Source organism: Protopterus annectens, chromosome 16.part0 (assembly GCF_019279795.1).
Source record: "Protopterus annectens isolate FY-2018-M chromosome 16.part0, PAN1.0, whole genome shotgun sequence".
Classification (NCBI taxonomy): Eukaryota; Metazoa; Chordata; order Ceratodontiformes; family Protopteridae; genus Protopterus; species Protopterus annectens.
Window position 1 is genome coordinate 271858285 of NC_056750.1, and position 17209 is coordinate 271875493.

The 17209-nt window shown below is 38.3% G+C and overlaps 1 protein-coding gene across 1 annotated transcript in view; it reads right to left on the minus strand.

The window, feature by feature from the left end:
- GARNL3 (GTPase activating Rap/RanGAP domain like 3) overlaps nucleotides 1-17209 on the minus strand; it is a 3522664-nt gene that overhangs the window by 441764 nt on the left and 3063691 nt on the right. Inside the window, exon 22 of the mRNA XM_044057887.1 lies at nucleotides 15234-15409. Coding sequence (XP_043913822.1) covers nucleotides 15234-15409 — 176 coding nt within the window. The remainder of the gene's footprint in view (nucleotides 1-15233; nucleotides 15410-17209) is intronic.

A 17209-nucleotide genomic window follows, 5' to 3' on the forward strand; every position in this document is an offset into this window, starting at 1 on the left:
TCTTAAATAACTATTTACACTATTTTACATTAGCCTGGCACTATAACCCATTGCCAGAATTTGAGGTGGTAGATCATGTGACTAGCTCTTGAACAGTAAATGAGAATGCTCTGATTAGTTTTCAGGACACAGTGACACCGTACTGCACTGTCACTGCTTCTTCAGCCATTTAGCCTGTATTCTACCCTATCATTTTGTTATCTGCTATACTGTCAGCAATGTGCATTCAACTTTCTTCTTGTAGTTGAATGGGTTGTCCAGGTTCCACAACCCCTCCATTTAAGTTCAAATCACATGGTTTTGAGTTGGGAAATGGGCCATGTAGCATTCTGGTTTATTTGATGGTATATATGATGGAAATGCAAAACAATGCTATATTTTTAAGTAGTTTTGGCTTTAAAACATTGCTTTTGCAATTGTGTGATGTAAATAGTATGCATATAGGAGAAATCCCTGCATGTTGGGTTAATTGGTCTTTATGGCAGCAACTACTAGAAAATTAAACAGAACCGACTATCAATTTATTGTATGCTATAGGACACCTTCCATGTTCCCCTGAAGTTCATTTAAGGTTCCTATATGTACTTTATGAACTCCTGATAAATAAAAACTCTAACATTCTCTGAGATTTTAACAACCCCTCAATAAACTGGAGTACCCACACCTCCAATATAGGACATGCCCAAAAGGTTTTTGATCAAATAAATAAAAACTCCAGGGTCAGATTGCTACCAACCCCACTAGAGGACATAATATTCTTGACCTAGTACTTCTGAATAATGCAAGCTTTCACCTGCTATTATAGATGTCACTGAATGGACACATGCTGCCATACAGGTGCCCAAGAAGAGTGTTGTCTCTGCCGGTTATAAAATATATGGTTTTCTTTCTAACAATGTACAGGTTAGTCTGTGATGATTGTGGATATAAACTGTGTCTTTTGACAAACATCCTGGCAGTACCCATGATGCTATTATGTGGTGGGGTATGATGTGCAGCAAACCTTCTAGCGCAGAAATCATACTACATGAGAGGGTGACTGAGGATGCAGCATATACCTACAGCCATGGCTATTCACCCCAATGAGGACACTAACATATGATGCCAAGCAGGCAAGCAACACCATTCATCAAAAGGGACATATCATACAGCATGTATCCCATCACCTAAAACTGCATTTTACCTTCCCTGAATTCTCAGGTTTTGCAATTCAGTATGTGCCAAGTAAGACATATGACACAATCCCATTGTGCTGCATGCTGTGTAACATGATGCTGAACATACTGGCATAAGCTGATCTGTAACCTCAGTCAAACCCTCTGGTATGTGAAGATATTGACTGCAACCATAAAAACGGGCAAACCTGAGGCTAAACAACAGAGCACTGATTAAAGACACCTGGATGCAGCACATAACATTCTGCATCACGCTCAAACAGCAGATATTCACCTAACACAGGTTTGCATTAGGTATAAGGGTAGTGTTTTGTATACACACACACACATATATATATATATATATATATATATATACACACACATCTATATACATATATATATATATATATATATATATATATATATATATATATATATATATATTTATATGTGTGTGTGCGTGTGTGTATGTGTGTGTGCATGTGAACATATAATCTGCCTGTTTATTCTGGTTAAACATACTCTAACCTGAATAATCTATATGGTTAATGCAAAGAAAAATGCACATGTGATGACAGGGGGAAATTGCAAGGCAAATACACTACCCTAGAGAAGAAACAAATGAAAACCTACAGGGAGCTATATCAGTGGTACCCACTACATCTTTGGATGCTGCTTTCTACACGTGCATGACGCCCTTGACCAAGAACAATGACAAAATGTTAACAGTGTGCTGAACAGTGCAGGCTATTGCTACATTATGCTTTTTAATGTACTGGAAGCCTTGGCTGCATAAATGCGTCACTGGTGAACTGCCTACTACTGGTCCATACCATAATGTTTTGTGTTACCATGGAAGCTGTAAAGACAATCAACAGTCACTGTCTATAGTTTCTAATAACCATCTGTAGCCAGTCTTGTGGCCTTACTGATCAACCAACTGGACAACAAGACTGCACTTCCCTTGGAATATGGACTTAATCGGGCCACCATGAGGTCATGACACTCTGAAGCAATACTGGCCACTCTTATAACACAGAGCTGGGCTAGACAATAAACAATAAATCCATTACTGAAAGGATGACACTGATGATCTAAGTGACCAACTAATATAAAAAAATAATAAAGGACCACTTTGTATATAGCAAAATCTTTCCTTGCTTATGCCTCTGTTGTATTACATCACAACTAAAACAAACAAAAGCTTCTAGTCTTGGTAGTTAAATATTTACTATAATTAAAGTACTTTTATTATTTTTATTAATAAAAGATAAATGCCTACAAAGGACAGCAGACATTTGCCAGTACAGATGGACACGCATAGCACCTGTCATCTTCTCCATTATCTGCCTGTGCTTGCCCAAGATGTGCTTCATATATCCCACTGACTGATGATAAGACATACTGTTCTGAAAAATGTTTCCATAATCTGTAACTGTGGCAGCAGCAGCAACAACATCCAACAGATCATGGCCTAGAGCAGAGAACATGACCAGTGTCTAAGGTCTGATGTACAGTTGCATCTGCATGTTCAACCTGAGGTACAGCCTCTGGAAGTTCCCCACTGCCAGAGGCTGCACTTTTTAGCCTAGATCCCTGTCTTGTAGGTATAGCATTTGTGAGAACACTGGTGGATATCTGACTATCAGTTACTGCGACTTCTGTTACAGCAGCTGTGCTTGCACCCCTAGGTTATCTCAGCATATTGCTAATTTCATCATTGTAATCTTGACTAAAGTCATTAGCTGCATGATGCCAGATGCACAGTGGGTGCTTCCTGTCTCTGCAGCTCACTATGCAGCACAGCTTGCAGGTTGACACTGTCACACTTGTATTCACAAGGAACATTGAAGCCACACATTTCACTGAATGTAGTGACAAAACAGCTCAATTCTGCAGCACCCCACCTACTGTAGGTTCATAGGTTTGGTGAATAGGATTACGACTTATTGGACACTGAGGAGCTTGATGACTCATGGTGGAATTTGTGGGTACCCATGTCATCATCCAATCTCTTTTTGAAGGTACAAATTAAATGCCTGAGTTTAACTGACAGGGCCAGTTTGTTCCATAAGTGGGAAAGAAAGTCTTTGAGGTATGACATTGTCACATTTTTACTGAAGCTGAGTGCCCTCATGTTCAGGTCACTAGAGTGGAATTCTAAGCCAAGTGTTTCAAATAATTAGTGGCCCTTTAAAATTCCATATGTCAGACATAGGTCTCCTGTAAGAAGGTGATACGATAAAGAGAAGACAGAGATTTGCTGCTGACTTTGGTATAAGACAAGCATTATGGATCTTCTCTTCTCTTTATCAGGTTTTTTCTACAATTTCTAAATGGACCAGATAGTGTGGGAGTAAATTATAGAACAGGGTATAGTATTTTATAATTAGTGTGAAAAGAGCTGTGCAAAGATGGACAATTACTTCTCTGGTATGGCTCTCACCTTCATACAGTATCAAATTAATAACTCAGTTGTCTTGTTGAGAGGGTTCCCTAGTGAAATCTTGGGACTTGTTTTGTCAAGTCCCAAGATACTGAAGAAAAAGACCGAAATGAAGGAGAAGAGTGGAACTCCCACATTAAATGAAGGAGAAGAGTGGAACTTCCACATTAAATGAAGGAGAAGAGTGGAACTTCCACATTAAATGAAGGAGAAGAGTGGAACTCCCGCATTGCTCTATTACTTTACACTAATTTTTGCAGGGTGTAAGCATCACTGCACCTTCCAATGTGGGGACAACCCTGGAAACTTATATATACCAACTCCATGATAGCCGTACCTCAGAAAATGGAATATTCTAGGAAATGGCAATTTTGGACTTAATATACGTAACTCCAGATTTTTGGCCATTCAGTTTCCACATATTGGGACTTTGCCAAGTAGGTTCCCAAAAGTTCAAATGGTTACAGTTGAGACTGATGTTTATAAGAATTCCTAGGTCTTTTATTATTTTGTCAGTTTTAGCTGCTGTTGTGAATAGTGTATAAAGCTTTTTCTGACACTGAAGGTAGTCATTTTTTCTTCACCGTTCTTGTATACTATAAAGCGCCATTTAAAGGGAGGTGATGCAGCAGGGTTAAGGACTGTGCTTTCAAGTTTACAGTAAGATTCATACTTTATGAGCTAGACAGTGGGGTCATTTTTTTCCTGTGTCTTTTTCTGCCCAGCGCTTGCCAGCCATTGAGCCACCATCATTCTACATTGTTCCCTTCAGTGGGTGAGAATAATGTATAACACAGCCATCACACAGACAGCCATGAAGGGAGTTTCTTGATAAAGGCCTAATTTCACCCCTGGTGGCTAACGTGAGTACCTGCATCATTTTGAGTGTATTCTGTGCACTACCATAAATACACACCAAGACAATTATCACTTCTGGCTTAAGATCATCAAGCCTGTGTTCCCTGGTTCTATGGCCATTGGGAATATGCAAACATCCAGTAGCAAAGCAGCAATTTGTTGATGAAGGCCACCAATACCCTGCCACCAGGACTGGTAAGCTGGTGTAAGCTATCTACTCTTATCTTCCCCTGCCTGGGTCTTCCAGTATCCAGGCTGTTAACCGAACATGGGTCATCTAGGTCTAGATTAGGGCTTTATCCTCCTATGCCACATAGCCAGGCAATGGAATTAGTTTTGACCTCTGAGAAAAACAAAGCCAAAAAGATTTTGTCTTAGGACAGAACAGCTGAGGGACTCCACTGGTGACAAGGGATGGTGAGGATAGCAGTCTGTGTATAATTACCCACTGTGTACGACCATGTCACCATTTGTGAACACAAATTAATAGAAGCATCATTTATCTTTAGATTCCTGACTTTATACAAGATTCCATCATAGGGAATGATGTCAAATGCTTTAGCCAGATTTATGTAAGCAATATAGACAGATAAAACTTCATCTATGACAGCAGTCAGACACTCAAAAAATTGAGGCTAAGCATGCAAACTGAACCTTTGCCATAACAGTATTGGGTTAGGTCATGGAGAACAGAATTTACTGTGTCTGTCTATATATATTCTATGATATTTCTCCATCATCATGTACAATATGCTTGTGTGGCTGATTAATCTGTAATTACTGCTGTCTGTGGCAGAGCATCCTTTGTGGAATGGGAACCCAAGGGCTTGCATTAAGATGTTAGGGATGTACTCTCTTTTTAAGGTTTTATTAAGAATGTGCATATGGGAATATAGCAAGCTGTGTTTTATTACACAGATTAGGCTTCCTGGTATGTTACCTGGTGCCATGGAACTGGTAATTCCAGCCTTACAAAGGGTAGAGGTGATCATTTCAGACATAATTTTGGGTGGGATTGTGTTGCAGGGAGGAAAAGTAGATGGAGTTCCCTTTTGCAGACAGTAACTTGCTGCTAATCTGTCACTAGTGTGTTAGCTTCATCTGTTAACTATGTTACAGTAATACAGTAATATCATTTGTTTAAGCAAACTACATTGTTGTTTCCTTCCCCTCATTTCTCATATGTAACTGTAGAAAAATGAGTTTTATCTTGAATGTCATTTCACCTCTTTTGATTCTTTCCATTGAGTTCTTTTTGTATGGAGTTTGCCTTAGCAGTGCTACATTGGGTGATGTAAAGTTTGAAGGCTTTCGAAGTTCTTTTCATAGGTAGGTAGGTAGGTACTAGGCTGTTGGCCCTAGGGCCTATACAAGCCTAGCCAAAAAGGTACCCTGGCTTTCGCCACCCAAGAAAATTATTTTCCTGTGCCCCTGTCAAGCAAAACCACAGAAGTGATCCCCGGGGTGAATTTCCTATTACCCATCCAATCATAAAGATTTTTCTTGGAGTGCTAATGAGGAGCTCTGTTTGACATAGATAGGTAGTCTGTTCCAGAGTATGGGAAGTCTCTGGGACAGGAATCTATCCCTCCAGCATGTTCTGTTTATTGTGGTGACAAGGTTTACATCCCTAGAGCATGTAGCTCGGAGGGATTGGGATTTCTTTAAGTGGAGCATGTCCAACAGCTCTGAGTTTGACATAGCTTTGTATGTTAGGCAGAGATTGCCTCTGAGTAGGTGATATGTGACGGAGTAAAGCTGGAGTTTATGAGTCGATCTGCGTAAGGCATCTGTTTGAGGCTGGAAATCCTCTTTGTGAGGAATTTTTCGGCCTTTCCAGTTGTTGTAGATGTCTTGTGAGGTACATACCAAAAGGGGCATTGTACTCTATAATGGGTCTAAAGAGTGATGAGTAGAGGGGAACAATGACCTCTTTTTTTCTGGATGAGAAACCTTTTGTGATGAGGTGTGCCACGTAGAAGGATTTCCTGACCACTGTGGCGATGTGATTATCAAAGGCGAAACTACTGCCCACTTGTGTCCCAAGGTCTCTTATCACACTTTTGGTGTAAATAGACTACTGCCTATGTGGTAGTTCATGGGTACAGAGTTTTTACCAAAGGGGATGACAATGCACTTTTTGGCATTGAGCTTGAGACCATGGCTTTGACACCAGGCATCTGTCTCAGTGTGGCTCTTTTGTAGGATGTCCACATCATTAGGAGTTTTGATTATGGCTTCTAGTTTGCAGTCATCTGTGAATTTAGTTAGCCAAAGACCTTCTGTGTTAGCCCGTACTTCAGAGAAGTAGATACCAAACAGGAGAGGACCCAGGACTGAACCCTGTGGTACTCCACTTGTCATTGGTCTGAAGTCTGATTTGGAGTCTGCTACTTTCACAGTGTGGGTTCTATCAGTAAGCCAGTTGGCAACCCATCTTGTGACATAGGGCTTTATACCTAGTTTAGTGAGTTTATCTATAATTCCAGAGTGGGGGATGATGCTGAATGCCTTGGCGAGAGCTAGATAGGCTGTGTGAATCATCTTACCCTCATCTATGGCTTTGGTGACTGCTTCAAAGAATTCTATCAGGTTTAGCAGACATGATCTGCCTTTTACAAACCCGAAATGTGTGGGGTCCAGAGTTTGGAGATCTCCAATGTTTTTGTTTATGAGTTCCATGATGATACGTTCCATTCTGTTAGTTTAGCAATTTGCTGACTTTGTAAATTCATCATTTAGGTTTACTGCAGACATTCCAATATACTCATGCCTCACAGTGATGAATTTATAAGTTCAGTTATGTAAAGTATTGTAGAGGCTGTGTATGATTCAGTAACAGGTTGTGAGTGGGGCCAAGTACACAGTCTCAGCTGACCAATGCAAGATGATTGTTCAGAACACTAATACTGCAGTTTGAAAAATCCTCGAAGGTGGCATAATTTTTATTAGAATTGGTTTGATGCATATGAGGAATTTTATAAGTGAGGTTAGAATGCAAAGGGGTGGGATGTAATTTAACTTAGCACAGTTGCCAGAGTTATTCTATTTAGGATTACTAGAGGCACAACAGGCTGTCCTATCAATATATGGGTGTCATTCTGAAGCATCTGGCAGACAATGTTGAGGGCCTGCAGTATGCATTCATAATTACAGTTCCAGCTCTGGCATTCAGACATGCAACCTGTGCACATAACATCTCCTGCTCTGCTCATATGGTTGTAATGATGTGCATGTATGTTTCTGTATTTGTCATATTCCATTATCTAGTAGCCCATGTGTTTTGTGAATCTGCAGATGCATTAGCTCAGTGATTCACATTAAATTGGCAGGAAATGGATTGGTATTTGATATGTTATACAGCTAAGCATGCCAATACAATAGTTATTTATTGGATAAAAATAATAGTCTTAACAGTATGCAGGAAGTTTTTCAAGCTGCTAGTTGAGAAGGGACCTGAACTATACAAAATGTGGGAGACTTGTACATAAAGGGTTTTGCTACAGAATGTGTAGCAATACTGAAACACACACATGCAGACATATGCATACACAGATTAATTTGGTTTTGCATGGGTAATTCCTTGCCCATCTCTGGACACCCATGCCAATATCATGCTCTGGTATTACCTAACATAACAGCAGGCCCAAATAAAAGGATATGCTTTCCTTCGAATCAGACATGTTCAGAGGGTTAGCTAGCATGCAGTAGTTTCGTTTTCATTAGTCAGGGCCCAATATCGTGGGTTTATCCTGGTGATTGTAAGCATCTTTCACCCTGTGTCACTGAGCTGATGCCTGTTGTATGGTTACTGCATGTGTCTTTTTTGTGTATGTGCACATGTGCATCACATATTATGGTAGTGATGACCCTTGTCTCTTTTCCCTTACAAAACAAAGTGTATGTCTGTCTGGCAGTTGTTGCAGACATTTCCCACTGTGCACTATGAGACAGAGGCTATTGTAGAGGAACTCATGGTGCTCATATAGTAGGATGGGAGCACTAGCAGAACAGCCTACAGGACATAGGAGTTACTGGGAAGCTAGGCTGAAGAGACACTGCTGCAAGTATTGTTGGGTATCTGTAATACTACACATACAATCATGGACATGCAGTTATGGTGGTTGGGCTATCACTGCTGGCAAGTAGTCAGTGGACTCTTAGTCGTGTTCTGGTTGGATAAAAAGGGTCATTGACAGCTGATGTTATAGAAGCTCTGTTTGCAAAGGCTGTGGTACCACCTGCATGCTTTCATGCTGGGATCTGAAGGCAACATCATTTGCCACATAAGGAAATGCAAAGATGCACCATGCACTGCAGACCTCCTGGCAGACAGGTTGGCACAGCAGCAGCCACTCCTCATTTTCCAATGTTCATGCAATTTCCATCCCACCAGGCTGTATCTACTTTAGTCCATACCTACTTAGAGGCTATAGGATGCCAGTTGTTATTAACAGCAGCTATGGGCATAGTGACAGCAGCTATGAAGTTGCATAGGAGCCCGAGCTGCTAAATTGTACTTGGGTTGTGGCTACTTACTATCATTTCTTGCACTGATTTATTTTCTGTAACAGTCTGTGAATTATGTGACTGAACTGTCAGTTCCCATAATAAATTCTTCGGACATCTACTGAATTGCTATACTGAAATATTTGCTGCATTACTGGGAATTAAGTCTGGTGCTGCACTGTAGCATCCCATGTGTGACATAATGTGTTGGTGGCTGATCCTCCTCAGGCTGTGTGCTATATAATATGTTGCTACATTGCTGGACCCTGCATATGTATCAGTATGCACATCTGCAGTACCTTTATACATACAGGACAGGTATTGTCTGATAACTCATTTTCCTTTATGTATGGTAACACTAACTGCTTAGTAAGCACATTTTTTTATACTGTAAGCTTGCTCCATAATCCTGGTGACATATACCTGCATATGTGCCTCTTGCATGTGCCACATCATACATGTGGGATTTGTATGGTGCTGCAACACATTAGTCACTGTTTCAAGTATCTTTGTGTTATTTTCAGAACTTGTGTGGGATGAACATCATTGCTTGGTGTTCACATTCATGGACCTGGGCTATAAATTTTATTACTGGTTATGGACATGGAATAAATTTATGATACACACAGTATGTGTTCCCCATTGCGTAATGACAATCCTGGGGGGTGTAATTCCAAAAGATGTGGTGGGAGCATTCCACTTCTTGTATGTCTCTAATCCACTTATTGTATGTCTCTAATCCCGCCTATTGTTAGTGGAGAAGAATAGTGCATGATTATGGTTACAGCTGTTAGACCGCTCTGTCTTTTATATTGTTTTTGTAAAGTTCAACACTGTAGAGCCCCTGTACTGTGCTAGCTGCTCTGTTGTCTTAGTTTAGTGCATTTCTACTGTTGTGTGGTGCTTGCTGCTTACCCTATTAATAACAATATGATATATTTACTTGTTAAAGCATTCTGATTGCAAACTCCATTGCATGTCTTTGCCTTTATACTGATTAAATTCTATCTTTAACAACCTTTCCTAATTTTTTCCTTTATGTTTTTGTTTCCCAATTCTTACACTGTCTGATCCCTAAGCCACTGAAACAGTGTAGCATTTCAGGCTCCCCAAAATGTTTGCATCTGCTTCCACATTTGGCTAAACTGTTTCAATCACAAGCAACACTGGCCATGGTGCAGTGACCTTTAACTAACAAATCATTTTTGCACTGAAGTATAATCTCTGGCTTTAGTTGCAGAAGTTGCTACTATATTGTGCCTAAGTAACCCTGCCAACCTAGCTTTGTATAGTCTCTCGCCTCATACTGTCCTCATCACATGTGTACTGTTAATGGGTTTGTGGTATATATGATGTGGTAAACATATGGTTTCATGTCCCAAAAGAAGCTAGTGCTGTCACATTACTGCCAAAAGCATCCCTTGTGTGTTGTGTTTATGTTTTAGTAGTAGTCTCCTAGGGTTGTTAAGGTACTCTTATGGCACAACAGTTACAGTTTGCTATAGACCTTCTACCCACTGCTAGTACTTATGACAAAAAGCCCAAGGGGATATGGTAGGACTACTGTTTGTTGTATGCTCCAGCTATAAGAGAATGATTTTAATTTAGCTTTCTGTTTTCATTTATATCCTTTAATTCTTGCTGCACATCTTGGGGAGAAGAGTTCTGTGCATTTACAGACAGATTACTTCCTGCTAAAGCAGGAGGTATTGTCCACTTTGCTCACATCCCATCTCTATTCCCAAGTTACGCTACCTTTCCTACGTAAATATGCTCCGCAATTCTTCCATATAGTCCCGCACCATTTATCCTACTTAAAGATACATGAAAACACTCTACTTCTAACCAAACCACTGAGCATCGCCTTACATTCACGGCATCATAAATAAATCCCGTCCGTGTCTGCAGTCTACATTTTGTGATGCACTTTAAAAGTACGCACTTTGTTCTGTATTCAGTGCTGCAAAGTACTAGTATATGCCCTCAATCGTATCAAGTAACCTCTGCTCCGCTAATCAAAAGATTTTTTTCTTGCTCCGTCTCAAAACTCCCTTCCTGCCATTTTATTTTCACAGTATCTAAACTCTGTCCTTACAAACTCATAAACCAAACTTCCCGTCTCCTAAAAATGGATACTCAACCATATATTTAAGTTATGACAGCTTAAACTAACAACTGTATTTTACATTTGACTCAATTATACATTGCATTGCTTAGCATATGGTAAACACTACCTTCTGTTTTCAACATCCTTTATTTACCTACTTATTACTGTTTGCTCTTCTTCTGTGTTAATCAACAGCAATCTATTTAACTCTCCAGCCTAAAAGCCACTTCCAAAAATATCATAATTAAATCATACAATATTCCAATAGTCACACTTACACCTACTTATCTATACTTCCACACTCACAAACAAGCCACACTCCTAACATTAGCTACTCAGTAATAACTAAATCTTCTTCTTCTTATTCTTCTTTCGGCTTTTCCTGGTTAGGGGTCGCCACAGCGGATCACCTGTCTGCTCAAGATTGGAAGTAGAGTTTTACAGTGTCGAGTTGCCAGCCCCAGCACCAACCTTCCACAGAAGGCACACACACACGCACACACACACACACACACACACACACACACACACACACACACACACACACACACTCACACACACTCACACACTCACACCTAGGGCCAATTTAGAGTGTCCAATCCACCTACAGCATGTCTTTGGGATGTGGGAGGAAACTGGAACACCTGGAGGAAACCCACACGACCACAGGGAGGACATGCAGACTCCACACAGAAGGCACCCCAGCCAAGAATCAAACCAGAGAACCTCTTGCTGTGAGGCGGCAATGCTAACCACTGTACCACTGTGGCCACCCTCAATAATAACTAACTCTACCTATAAATATTTCTTCCATATATGCATCTCTCTCTCTCTCTCTCTCTCCCCTAAAACGAATAACTACCAACACATTTTTTTCTGTATAAATGCTCGCTCTTAAAACCATTTACTCAGTCATAACCAACTCTACCAATACACACTTCCTCCTTATTCCTAGCTTATCCACTATGCATCTTCTTCTTCTCCTATCAGTCCTCAGAATTCTTAACTCTAGGCCTACTCACAGACATCAGCATCATTCACCATATGTTCTTAAATCTTCCCTAACGATCCCAAACTCAGTAACCAAAATCTCCTAACCACCATCTCCTACAAATACCAAACATCTTCATTACTATTTTATGCACATAAGCCCCCTTCTTAAAACATTCCTTTTGCACACTTTTACTCTCACTTCATCTTAAACAATTATTCATTTACATCAAATAATAAACTAAAATTAACAAATATCTAAAAGCACATAAAGTTAACCAAAGCAATGGAGAACTCAAATATAAAATAAAAATCCTTTAATAAAACATTAGTGCTTTCACAGTGTATTACAACTGCTTCCTTAGCCATAAAAGCATTCAACAAATGGTCTTAATATATAATTAAAAAATCACATGATCAGCAGTATATCATTGTCATGACAACTAGAACCATACTCAACTGCCTTAAAGACATGCACCAGTTTTCAACACTGGAAAATTACTGCAAGCTATCTGCATAGTGCTCTACTCTTTAGAACAGGTTTTAGTGGACATTTCTCATTTAGTCCTTTGCCAGTATCAGCTCTAAGTCTAATTATCCACCTCCACCTAGTTTCCATGACTTCTGTTTGATTTCTTATGTCACCACCTCTTTCATTCAATTCAACCTGTTCTATTTAATAACAGACATAATTTTTGGTTCATTTTTAAAAATGGGGTCCAGTGTATAAATTATGTTGTTATATTATGTGATATGTGAATTTTTAGTGAGTTATAAGATTTTAATGGTGTTGACTAATTTAATTTAACATACACGTACACTTTCTTGTTAGAGAATATGAAGATATTTTTAATCAGAGAATAAGGGGTTAACCCAGTGTTGACACGATGTTTAACTTGCTTTAAATGTTAATGAGATTTTAATTGGTTGATTATGTGAATAGGAGATTACAAAAGGAAGGGGTTGTACTTTGGGGTAACAAACATCTGATGAAGTCATTTTGACGAAAATGCAGATGGTTATGAGCGTTTATGTGTTTGATGTGTTTTAATGTGCTTGTCTTGTTTTTATTTTTTCACCTCAGCTGAATAAACTGATGACACTTTGTACACTGTGGTCTGGAAGAACCCCCTTTTTTTCTGATTATTTGTCTTTTTTGGCCCTTATTTTCTCCACAAGTCGTTTATGAGTTGGGAAGCAAAATGTTTTGCAGGGGTGCATGCTAGTATCGAAAAGCAGCAAGTTCTGACCAACAATGGGATATTGACTGCTTTGTGAGACAGCAGGCACACACACATCTATTTATGGAAAAGAGAACATATGAGCTAACTCTGAAATCAATGTAGCTCAGGGAAAAGGGAATTCTCTAAGATGTAACAATTTCAGACTTAGCATTAATTTTCTGTTAACCGTAGTTACACTTCCAAAGTTTGGAGGATTATATTTACCTTGGATGGGAACGTGGATTATGTACACCTGTTTTTCCTCAGATCAGAACTCTTCACTTAATCTTCTTAAGGAACAAGAGTTCTTGATAACATATGATGCCGTATGTTGAACCTCTGATCATTAAAAGTCATATCATTGACCTTTGAAAAGTATATTATGCGCTTAGAAAGATACATGTTTTGTTAGTTTTTCAGAAATTAGGTCCTCAACTAATACAATCAGAGGCAAACAATAAGTTCAGGTCCTGAGTACAGTCAAAGTAACAAGTTCAGGTCCTGAGTACAATCAAAGTAACAAGTTCAGGTCCTGAGTACAATCAAAGTAACAAGTTCAGGTACTGAGAACAGCCAAAGTAATGAGTTCAGGTGGTGAGTACAGTCAAAGTAACAAGTTCAGGTACTGAGTACAGTCAAAGTAACGAGTTCAGATGCTCAGTACAGTCAAAGTAATGAGTTCAGGTACTGAGTACAGCCAAAGTAACGAGTACAGGTACTGAGTACAGTCAAAGTAATGAGTTCAGGTGGTGAGTACAGCCAAAGTAACAAGTTCAGGTACTGAGTACAGTCAAAGTAATGAGTTCAGATACTGAGTACAGTCAAAGTAACGAGTTCAGATACTGAGTACAGTCAAAGTAACGAGTTCAGGTACTGAGTACAGTCAAAGTAACGAGTTCAGATGCTCAGTACAGTCAAAGTAATGAGTTTAGGTACTGAGTACAGCCAAAGTAACGAGTTCAGGTACTGAGTGTAGCCAAAGTAATGAGTTCAGGTACTGAGTACAGCCAAAGTAACGAGTTCAGGTACTGAGTACAGTCAAAGTAACGAGTTCAGATACTGAGTACAGTCAAAGTAACGAGTTCAGATACTGAGTACAGTCAAAGTAACGAGTTCAGATACTGAGTACAGTCAAAGTAACGAGTTCAGATACTGAGTACAGTCAAAGTAATGAGTTCAGGTACTGAGTAGTCAAAGTAAACATGTTAGCACTAAGCAAAAGGATTTCCTGACAACACCTGTGACATGCTTTAATTTTTAAATGTATGCGAACTTTAGACTATGCCAAAAAAGTCCAGCAGTATGCAAAGCAAAACAGAAGATAAGATTCAGCTATGCAGGCTGTCTAAAGTCATAGTCTTTGATCACAAGGAAACATTTAATAAGAAGAAAAAAACTGAAAATGAACTAGCGTAATATGACTAGCTCATTCAATCTATTTGTTCCAATTTGGTATTCCGTGTCATATAAGTAACAATTCTTATTTCAGCAGAACAAAACAATCTGCAAATCATATCTCATGGAAAATTAAATATGTCATATTTTAATGCAAATGTGCTTTACTACTAAAATATTTCTGACATTGTGAGTTAAAAAAGAAAGGCTTCTTGTAAATGTTTGTTTAATTTCCTTTGAATAAATTCTGACTGTTAAAGGCATTTATATGCATAATAAATGCCATTTCTTAGAAGTCAGACATTAACTAGCAGGTTTACAATTTTATGTCAAATTCAAGCAGAAAAGTATTCAATCTAGTAATTCTGAACAGAAGGTAAAGGTGCACACAGCATGTAATTCTAAAAAGTTTTAACATTACAATTAAGACAAATTTCAAGGCTACCCAGTGTTGTAGTTGACATATAATATTAAAGAAGTGAACAATTTCAAGTACACAGATATTTCTGAAACAGAAAAGTGAAATAAACAAAAAAAAGCAAACTTACCCTGATGTACTGGAATTCTTCAACTGGTGATTCAGATTGTGACACCATCATTGAGACGCTGGTCAGACTGTCTGATCGAATGTGTTTTCTAGTAATAAGAAGCAGTTTGTTGCGAATTGCCACAATGATTCTTAATTCCATGCCATGGTGAGTGTTAAACGCATACAAATGACATCCTACGGGAAAAAAATCATTTGAATTTAGGAATCTTAAGCAGTTTTACATGCATGAAAATATCCTTTTGATTTGAGTGCCGTGCCGCTTTAGATGTATTAAGTAAAGTCCAAACATACTGTGTCAGGTCTTGGTTCTCTTACTGAACCAATGTCATTGTTTCTTTCATTTTATTTAAAACCTTTAGTATCACATGTGAGACATAGCTTCAGGGTACTGCTGAGTTTCTGTCGATCATTGATTAGGTGCAGATTCAAATAGTACTGCATTATGTTTGCTGGATGTGAAAAGTCTGTATACTTCCATCCCATTTAACATAAGTATTGAAGCCATTAATTATTGGTTAAAATTCAGTGCTTTATATCTATGTGGTTTTAATAGATTTTTATTATGATTATTGGGACTGGTGTTAGAAATTAATATTATTCATTTGATAACAGGTGTTATCTCAAAATATGTGGTACAGCTATGGATACTAACTTTGCCCCCATATATGCTAATTTAAATATGGTTTGCTTTAAAGTATCTTAAATATATGATAAGGCCTCGAATCATTATTACTCATGCCTTGTCATGTGGGAGAAACTTTTCACGTTTGTTGTTGATGACTTTGGGAGGGTGGAATTCCTACACTCATCCTCTTTAGAACATTTTTAAATTCTAACCAGACAGAACCGAGATTTACATGCAAATATAATTTATTTATGGTTGATTTTTTGGATGTTACAATAACTAAATTATTGTATGGGACATTTTGGACATCGTTTTATTGCATGCTTTTCCCTAAAAAAATCAGTTTTATATGCTTCCAGCTGTCATTCTAGATAGAGTCTTAATAATATTGTCTAGTCACAATCTCTTAAGATAAGGTGAATTTGTAATAAGAATGATTTGGAAATACAGGTAAATAAATTATATGATTGATTTTTGACAAGAACATATATCACAATTCTTCGATTAATATTGCTCAGGATAAAGCCATGACAAAACCTATATGTGAACTATAATGTTATCAGTCCAATAAGTCCTTCAGTAAAGCTGGGGTTGAACAAATTTGTTTTTGTAACAATGTATGGCAGTAACACACCTAAGGTCATGGTAGTCCTTAAAAGGTTTTGGCCTGTGTTAGCAGATGATAGTTTTTTTCTAATAATGTGGTCCTTGAAAACTGTTGTTTTTCATTTCATGAGGGCAGATCAACTGGTAATCTTTGTATAAGTATCTGTACAGTGTGAGATCTAAGTATGCTTTGGGAAATAAACCCATGGGTGTTTTTCTACTGGTAAGTGTGTTTTTTGCCCATACATAAAGACCAAAACATTTTCATCTAAACATATGTATAAGGTGTTTTATATTTAGGAACATATTACATGTAATACAGAATGGGTGATTTATTTATGTGCATGCATATGGGATGCACTCTATGCAGGGGAAACCTCAGATCCACCTGAACAAAGATTGTCCTTACATCTTAGTGATATTAGGTGTTCTTGTGATAGAAGCACTTTAGTCGTAGCATAAAACTCAACACACAGGAGCTATTTACATATTTATGGAAATTTATATGGTTGTTTCCTGATCACCTAATGAATGGGATACCCAGAAAATTATTGATAAAAAGAAAAATAGTAGATATTAAACTTAGGAGACATGCATGTAACGGGTAAGAATAAATTATTTTTTAAGATTTCTTGCCCATTATACACATAGTGTATTATCTTATAATGCCTACATTCAATTGGTGTCAGGGTATCATTCTCCTACCTTATATTTATTTTAAATAATATGTTGTTTCTTATTTG